Below are 9,572 nucleotides of genomic sequence, written 5' to 3' on the forward strand. Positions count from 1 at the left end.
TGTTAAACTTATAAAACAAAAAATTCCTTCTTTACCTTGTTTAAATTTACCACATCCTCATGCTAATATCATAGTCGAAACTGATGCTAGTGATATTGGATTTGGAGGTATTTTAAAACAAAAATTATCAAATTCCTCTGAAGAACAATTGGTTCGTTTTTATTCAGGTGCTTGGAATAATACTCAAAAGAATTATTCAACTGTTAAAAAGGAGATTTTAAGTATTGTTTTATGTATTACTAAATTTGAAGATGATTTATTTATGAAAAAGTTTTTATTAAGAATTGATTGTCAATCTGCAAAATCAATTTTAGAAAAAGATGTTAAAAATATTATTTCTAAACAAATTTTTGCTAGATGGCAAGCATTGTTGGGCAATTTTGATTTCGATATTGAATTTATAAAAGGAGAAAGCAATTCATTACCAGATTTTCTTTCTCGTGAATTTTTGCAGGGAAAATGAGTTCATCGTCTTCCTCCAAGATTGAAGACAAGAAACCAGTTAATCAAAAGCTTGTTCCTTTCTCAAGTCAAAATCGTTTTTCCCCATTAACTCCAATTGCAAAAAATTCTCAACTTTATTCAAACATGCTACAATCAAAACTAGCTACTCCAAACATTTCTCCAGTTCAATCAATTAGCCCTTTTTCAAAACCTATTCCTTCTGAGACACAAATTTCAACAAATCCTAAACCTACAAATAAAGCCCCTTATGTTCTCAATCCAAATCTCTTGAAAATCCAAATACTTGAAGATTCTCAAATTCTTAAGCTTAATCAAGGTTTTCATGTTCTTACTGAACATCTCTTTGGTCGAGGAAAAACCTTTCATGAAAACTCTTACAAATCTCGAGAATATTATCAAACCATTCTACAAGAATCTGGATCTGTTCAGATTGATCACCGTTCTAATAATAAGGAAGGATCTATTGATTTTAGCAAAACCCGAATTCTTAAAATCATTTCTCCAGAAAATTGGTCATCCAATCTTTCCTTCGAAAAACCCCTTTATCAATTCCCTGCTTATCCAAGATATTCATATTATGATTACCAAGAAGCTTGGACTAAAGCATTTTTTCTTCGAAACTATTCTCATTCATGGTTCATTTTCTTTGATAAAAATTTCAACTGTGAATACCCCAGATGGTTTGTCAATTATATATATATATATATATATATATATATATATATATATATATATATATATATATATATATATATATATATATATATATATATATATAGGAGTAGGATCAAATGAGAACACCAAAAAGGTTGAGAACGCGAGAACAAAGTATATTTATTTTCGATTCCATGTATTCATTTGTGGAGAAATGATAAATTTTTACGCCTTTAATTTCAATTGAAAAGAAAAAGCATATTCATGTTGATTGTGCGTAAAAATTTATCATTTCTCCACAAATAAATACATGGAATCACAACTGAATATATCTGTTATCGCGTTCTCAACCTTTTAGGTGTTCTCATTTGATATATATATATATATATATATATATATATATATATATATATATATATATATATATATATCAATTATTTTATAAGGAACACCCTAAAAAAAAATTGGTTCCGCCCTTGGGTGTGAGTGCTTTCACTACTACAAAAAAGAGCATTACCGACAGCAAAAACCGTCGGTAATCCGTCGCTAATGCTCTTTACCGACGGAATTGTAACACACCAAAATCCGTCGGTATATTCTTGTCGCTAATTGTTTGTAACGGATTTCCGACAGCTATGGTTAATTTTTAGTGACGGATTTTTCCGTCAGAAATAGTAACAGATCACCAACGGAATATATTTTGCAACAGATTACCGACGGAATTTGTTTGCAACAGATTACCGACGGAAAATTTTAGTAACAGATTACCAACGGAATCTGAAATAACTTACTAACAGATTACCGACGGAATTTGGAATAACTTACTAACAGATTACTGACAGAATCTCAAAATGACTACAATTGTTTTTGTGACAGATTAGCGACGGATTTTGGCATTATAAAAAAATTTACAAATTAATGAAGAAATTAAAAACTAAAAATAATTACATATTCAACACATAAATTTTTTAAACATACATCAAATCTATATTTTAAAACCAACAAATATAAAAATAAATCCATAAATTTCAATCATTTGACATACATTAAATCTATAAATTTCAATCCATATTATCAAATATTGTCTACAACCAATAGAGAATTCCTTCTTGATTAGCTCGTGATTCCACACCTATCATTGAGAGTTGTTAGCTAGAGAAATATTTATATGTTGTCAAATACCATAAATGTCCTCCAATGTTGACAATAAAGGGGAATAAAAAAGTAAAAATGAATGATATTAACAAGTAGCAATTATGACAACATGGGCCCATGGTATTAGATGTTAGATGAAAAATGTAGATTTCTGTGAAAATAAAAATTTTTAAAAATTGATCAGCAAATTCTGTGAAGACCCTATTTTTTATATGATACTTGATACAAGAAAAATCACTGAAAATTACACATGGGTTTACTTTGGTGAATGCAATCAAGCATATTTCTGTCAAGTAATAGGAATGCACTTTCATTTTATAAAATATTCCAAAATGTGATAATTGTTATATATAATACAATATATTTCAGTGTATACATGACAAAAAGAGAAAGAGAAAGAAGTAAGTAAAGATATTTAACCTGTTTATTATTAAATGTTTTATTTCCATTTATCCTTGATGCAATCTCAAGAAAATCTTTATCTTCTGAGTCATGAAAAACTTGAAGATTGTGACCAGAAAATGACTCTGAGATAGCTGATCCGTCCATGCTGTTTTCATGAAATGATGTTTTGCAAATTAAGAAAGGGCAAAATGGTCATTTTGGCTTATGCAAACAGTTTGGCTTATTTACTCTAAAAAAGCAAATAGAAAAACATCATTAAAGTGAAAGAAAAATCAAAAAATTTATGTATGCAATCAAAATAAAAGGGTAAATGTAATTTAAATAAAAAAGTAACATTAATTCATATTAGGGACAATTTTGTCATTTTATTTTTTACAATACAATAGATTGATACACGAAGAAAGATTAGAAGTATAAAGATGGGAAAATATTTTATTTATCATGTTCCATATACTCACATGCACGAAAACATCCATATCATTGCATAGAAAAATAAAATTATGAATAAGTTAAGATAAAATAATCCACAACACTCTACATAAGATATCGACATACCTTCTCCAGGGGTATTTATCTCAATGGAAGTTGAAGTAAAAGACCCTTTTCATGGATAATTAATTCCTCCTGCGACAAACATCAGACAAAAACAAATGAAAAAAAAAACATTAAACCCAAATTTAGTTACTAAAATTGTATCACTTCCCTTGAAATAATTTAAATTTACCAAACTACCCTTCACCATATGCAACATAGCAATAGCAAGAGGGACAAAAACACACCAAAGTCATTAAGAATCCTGATGCAGTAGAGAGTCATATAAACACCAAGAGGGACAAAAACGTAAGACGTCATATAAATTAGAGTAAAATCCCTAAAATTAAACTTTCTATTGGATTTGACAGTTACCAGCATTGGGGTCATTGTGGAAGCGGTATACTTCTGATGTTCATCCCATGATGTGGAAGTTTCTTAGATTTAAATAAATGCTAATTTTTTTTAATTATATCAGTAAAAGAGGTAAAATACGTTGTTGTTTCCTGTTATTCTTTCATACCATTTACCATTTTATCTCCCAATAAACTCAATTCTCAGTACATTAAGTTTATGGGACCCACAATCTCAATTCTCCTTAAATCAAATAAACGGTACCCATATTCACATATTCATTTATATTACACATTCTTCATTTTGTGGGCCTAAAAGACTAGAATATATACCACATCTAATCCTACTATTGCTGCTACTGTTATATGAAGGGACAACTGCTACAATTGAAAATGATGATGAAAATGCTTGATTGATTTCATTGACTAAATGGTTGTTTCTTTTGACTTAATACAAAAAGGAAGACTTAATAGATACGGAGATCAGGCTTTTCCCATTAAGTTCCAAGTTTTTTTATTTTTTAAAATAAATTTTCACTCTTTCAGGCCAATAAGAGCAAATCAACAAAGGGAAATCAATGATCGTTATTAGGTAAATTGTTTTTACTTGATTTTTTCATGGTTCTTTTTTTTTTACTAAATGGATACTGCATTTGTTATCTTATAGTAGTTGAATTTATGTTCTGGGCTTTCTTATGACCATAATATCTCAGATAAAAAGGATGTGGTACTACAAAGATGTACAAATATATGAAAGTGAAAACTGTGTTGATTTGGAAGTTTAGTAATAGAAAGATGTTGAATACCTTATAAGTTAAAAGTCTTTAGCTGGAAGTATACAACAATTTGTAGTATTTTGGTATTTATTGCATTTCGGCCATTTTCTCATTGAAGTTCTTTTGGTTTGAAATGCTAATCAATGTAAACTAACACACACAACAAGAATTTAGAACACAGAATATACCTGGAGTAAGAGCTGAAAGTATTTTGCTATTTCTCAATACACTTGGAGTATAGCAATTTTCAGTATCTCCACTATAAGAACACACAACAAGATATACCCAGATGTTTAGAATCACTCGGTTTGTCAATGAGAATATTCAAATTTAAAAAGAATAACAACAAAACATACCCATTAAGCACTGAATATAATTGCTCTGAGTTGCAAAAAAAATGCCCATGCCTCACTTTAAGTGTCAAATGCCCATCTTCAAATATTTGATGTCTGTTATACAAAATAAAAGAAGAGCTTAATCAAGAATTGGTAATAAAAGAAAGATTAAGCAATGATGAATTACAGGATGCTCGGAAAGAGTTGATTTCTGTGAGTTTTTTTCTTTCCTTCCAACATCTTTCTGCATCTATAATTATATGTTTATTAATTTATAATTATGTAATTAGCTTTTTATCCCTAATGTTTGAAACAGGGTATGAAGGAAATATCCATAATGTTTGCATCAATGTGGGAAGGTGTATCAACTGTATCAGAGGATTGAGAGAGCCCGATTGATTAAAAGGCTAGCTAAGATTAAGGTGGAACAGGGACAATATTCTTGAGTTACCTGATAAAATGGTGTTCAAGAGGAACCCTTCTGCTGACACAAAGAACCAAACATCATCCACTCCAACTCTGAAACGTAAAATCAGATTCATTTCATGAAGTTCAGAACAGGACCACTGAAGAAATAAATGTATAAGACTATTTATCAACAAAATCTGATTGGATAGGTTATATAATGCCTAATTTGGGATCTGATAATCCAATTTAGAAAAAAATAAATAAATAAATAAACCTAGAACTCAATCGATGTAATAGAAAAAATAAGTTAGGGTTTTTTTTACCAAAACTTGGAGAAAAAAAGCTGAAATCGGATCAATTGATAAGGTCTACCAGCTACATCAGCAACTTCGACGATGGTGGTGGCGACAAGAGAGTGGCGACAGCAGTCGGAGGGAGAAGGTATGTTGCGTCGATGACTTCGGAGGAGCTGGAGGTCTTTGCTGCCGGCGGTGATGGCGGAGGCGACATCGTTGCCGGAGGAAGTGGCCGGCTGGTTGCAGATCGGAGATGGTTGCAGATCGGAGGCAGAGCCGGCTGGTTGCAGTGGGAGATATCGTGTGAACTAGAAAGAACGAGAAGAGGAGAAGAGGGAAAATGAGAGTAGGGCAAAATTGACGTGTTTTCTTTTTGTTCTGACTTTAACATTCACTTATTTACCAAATTGCCCTAACTATTTAAAAAAAAAAAAAATTGGAATTCAGTAACGGATTTCCGACGGAATTTCAAATTTGTTGATTTCCGTCGGTATAGTGTAACAGATTACCGACAAATTTTATTCTGTTGCCACACCGTTGCAAAAACGTCGCTAATATCCTAATAATTTGTCTGTCGGAAATCCGTCGGAAATTCGTTGCTTTTTCCGACGGATTTTTTCCGTCGCTAAAATTCTGTCGCTATTACTCTATTTTCTAGTAGTGTTTTTAATCCAAAACCAGAAATGCTTTTAGGTACATTCCACTCATACTCCAAATTTTAGATTCATATTTTATTTAATAAACATTTAAACATACCTACAATTATATTTCAGAAGGAAATTAAGGCGGAGAAACTTGCATAGGAGTCTATACACATTGTTGTTCTTGGTTTCTCATCAACAACCATTATAGAAGAAGACAATTCGCGAAGAGTTCAGTCTGAATAAATCTAATCTGGTTCCAGGTGATTGATTATACATGAGAAGTCTACAACATAATGATCATAGATACGTATAAAAGAAAATTAAATTTTGTTAGGCTTATATAGTTTATTGGCAGTTGGGTATGGTTGACTATCGCTTATTTTATACTTTTTTCTCTTGTATATCTTATGATACCTTAAAATTTTGCTACAACTTTCTTAAACGTATGTAAGTTATGCAAATCATTTGTAATTTGATTTATTCAACTTCATATATATTTTGTTTACGGATCAGAGGAAAACGACCCCATCTGAGATCTTACAACAGTCAACTCAACCGATTGACTTTGGGACTTATTCCTTACTTATTGGGACAAGATTAATATACAACTTAAAATTGGGACTCATTCCTTACTTACTATAGAGAGGTGCTGAGGTGGTACTAAAGAACTGAAGTAAAGCTAAATAATAAAGGAACAGAACGCTGTGTTTATTCCTTACCTATTAGATGAAAAAGGAACAAAACATAAAACCAAATCTGGAATAATGAAAACTTTGAGAAAAACATTGTTAACATTACAGTGCATATTCTTTTTTGACTGATAATTAAAACACTCATAGAATGCATCGTTAATTATGGAATGTCTTCATATTATAAGGGACAAATGGGGAAACTTTGGTTGGTAAATTACTTGAAGCTAATTAAATTACTATGAGAAACCAGTTTTGAAAAAGTTTCACTGATTTCTTCTTTGGAAAAGAAAAAAAGAATAACAAAAAAGTAAAAGATAAACAAGTGTAAACAAGAAAGAAAAACTTTGTTTGGTGAAACTGCCACACATATTCTCTCTTTTTTTTGTTATAAATAAGATAGAAAATCTAACATTATTATCTGAAAGAGAGAAATACATAATTATAATGGAGGCACTTGAAGTACCTCAACATGCTCATCCACTGGAGCTAATTGATTTGCAGCTACAATATCCACACCACAATGAAGAAGAAGAAGAAGAAGAAGAGGGTGGTGATCCGATTACGAAAGAGTGGTTTCATGGTGCCACATGTGACAGCTGTCGCAAAGAAATCCATATGTACCACAGGTACTACTACAAATGTTACATACGTTCATCATGTCATATCTCACTTCACAGATTCTGTGCTGAACGCTCAGCAAGGTACGTGGACCAATCCTATAATTTACACCCAGATACTCTTCACCTGATATCATATCGTCGTGGCACTTTCCATATTTGTCAGAGCCATGAAAAGTGTGCCCTTGACCTAGGAAAAAATATCATCCATCATCCATCCCACCCTCACTGGCTAAGGTGTTTAACCCCTTATAAGCCCATTTTATGCCAGTGTAGTGCCTGTGGGAAGGAACATAAAGGGATGTTCTATCAATGCACCATTTGTGATGGCTTCACCATACACAGTGACTGTGCTTTCCTACCAGAAACTTTGCTAATCCAAGAGACCACAGATGGTGCTTTTTATCATACTCACCCACTCACCATTTCATATTTCTTCGCTAAGAAAGATCAAGCAGCTAAACATCATCCTAGATGTAGAGTATGCAATCATGGTTTTTATGATACGTATAATCTTTGGAGTTACAAATGTGATAAATGTATGTACTATACCCACGTGGATTGTGCAACTAGAGTGCCGCCTGCTGGTAAACCATTTTCCTTTCCTAAATTATTAATTAAATTGTTATTTATTTGATGTATACTAGCTAATTCCCAATTTTTCAGGAGCCGGAAAAACCATTCAAAATTACAAAGATGTTGACTATCCTGGTCTTCTTCATCTCCCATTCCCTGATGAAACTTACAGCATACCAAAACACTTGTTTTTCAAGCAAACTGGATCTGGGATGTTGATAAGCAATAATGAAGAGGTAAACATACAACATATCAGTCATGAACACCCTCTGATTCTAGTTGATCTGACACAGACCAATGCGCAAACCTCCTCCTCTTTGTTATTAATAATTTGTCATAACCCAATGAAAAAGACCCAACTGTTATGCAATGGATGTCTTAGACCAATCACCGCAACCATGCCCTTTTATAGGTGTGCTCAGGGTTGCAACTTTGCTCTCCATGAGTGGTGCACCCGACTCCCTCCAAAAATAGAAAATCACCCAGGTCACCCACAACATACCCTTCTTCTCATGTATCCACAGGTCCTTCCTTTCTTTTTCGGTGTGTTCTATTGTGCTGCTTGCTGTCTACCTTGCAATGGATTTGCATATTGTTGTGTCGAATGTAAATACTATGTTGATGTTACTTGTGGGTTTATACCTACACAAATCACACATAAAGCTCACCCATATCACCTTCTTTCAATAGTTCAAATAAAAATTCGTTGTGGTCCTTGTCCTATGTGTCACCAATATACCACTGGAGGCCAACTTTCATTCCACTGCAACACGTGTGATATCTATATACATCCCGAATGTGCTTTGTTATCACCCGAGACAATCAGGCATAAGTATGACAAGCATCCCATGCATCTAAGTTACCTTCCGATTGAGAACCATAAGAGCGAATACTTTTGTGAAATTTGTGAGGAGGATTTGGATCCTCATCAATCTTTCTATCATTGTCAAGATTGTGTTCAGTCTGTACATGCTTCTTGTGCTCCATTGATACTTCAGAGCGAGACACATACCTATAGAATTTATAGAAAAAACGTTCATTATTTCGTCAATATAAAGTTCGGAGGCATTTATAACACCGATGCTCACCCACACCCTCTCTCATTTGCTCAAGGTATTGCGTCCGATGGAAATTGCAAAAGGTGTCGTGTTTATTTACAGTACCAATTGATCTTTAAATGTCTCGTGTGTGAGTTTGCAATTCATTACCATTGTAAAGTATACTAAAGTTTTTGATTTATCTTCCATAGTCTACACAAGAAATTATGATGTGTTTGGTTTATCTTCCGTATGCTTGAAACCATAGTAAAATTTGTAGTTTTTATTACACTTAATTTCTTGTATTTTTCCCTAGTTTATCTGTATAATGATACAATAAAAAAAATCTTATTAATGCATGAATAATAAACTCTTGCATTCTTTTTGTTTAATATTTTCAGTTTCTTATTTTCGAATTAGAGTTTCATTTGTTAAGTTGTTGAGTCTCATTCATCTTTTTGACCATATAGCCACTAGGCAGACCCATGTCATATTCGCCTTAAAATTGCATCATGAGCCGGTTTTCATCGTAGTTTATGGATTAGCGTCAACTTACTAATATATATATATATATATATATATATATATATATATATATATATATATATATATATATATATATATATAT

The 9,572-nt window shown here is 32.2% G+C and overlaps 1 protein-coding gene and 1 long non-coding RNA gene across 7 annotated transcripts; one reads left to right on the forward strand and one right to left on the reverse strand.

Moving 5' to 3' along the window:
- Positions 1–2,046: 2,046 nt before the first annotated feature.
- LOC145134394 (uncharacterized) lies at positions 2,047–5,735 on the reverse strand. 6 transcript variants are annotated; one of them, XR_013719120.1, is made up of 7 exons: positions 5,406–5,735; positions 5,126–5,193; positions 4,696–4,788; positions 4,528–4,598; positions 3,235–3,303; positions 2,695–2,824; positions 2,047–2,251 (listed from the first exon to the last, which is right to left on the reverse strand). It is a non-coding gene; the product is annotated as an uncharacterized LOC145134394 (long non-coding RNA). The 6 variants fall into 6 exon arrangements; XR_013719122.1 differs by having other exon boundaries at positions 3,235–3,475; XR_013719121.1 differs by having other exon boundaries at positions 3,404–4,598.
- Positions 5,736–7,147: 1,412 nt separating this feature from the next.
- On the forward strand, positions 7,148–9,202 carry LOC145133118 (uncharacterized). The gene is made up of 2 exons (XM_079068051.1): positions 7,148–7,918; positions 7,998–9,202. Exons 1-2 carry the CDS (start codon positions 7,159–7,161, stop codon positions 9,131–9,133), a joined length of 1,896 nt encoding a protein of 631 aa, XP_078924177.1. The 5' UTR covers positions 7,148–7,158; the 3' UTR covers positions 9,134–9,202.
- The last annotated feature ends 370 nt before the right edge of the window (positions 9,203–9,572 follow it).

Source organism: Lactuca virosa, chromosome 8 (assembly GCF_052849685.1).
Source record: "Lactuca virosa cultivar CGN04683 chromosome 8, Lactuca_virosa_CGN04683_v6, whole genome shotgun sequence".
Lineage (NCBI taxonomy): Eukaryota > Viridiplantae > Streptophyta > Magnoliopsida > Asterales > Asteraceae > Lactuca > Lactuca virosa.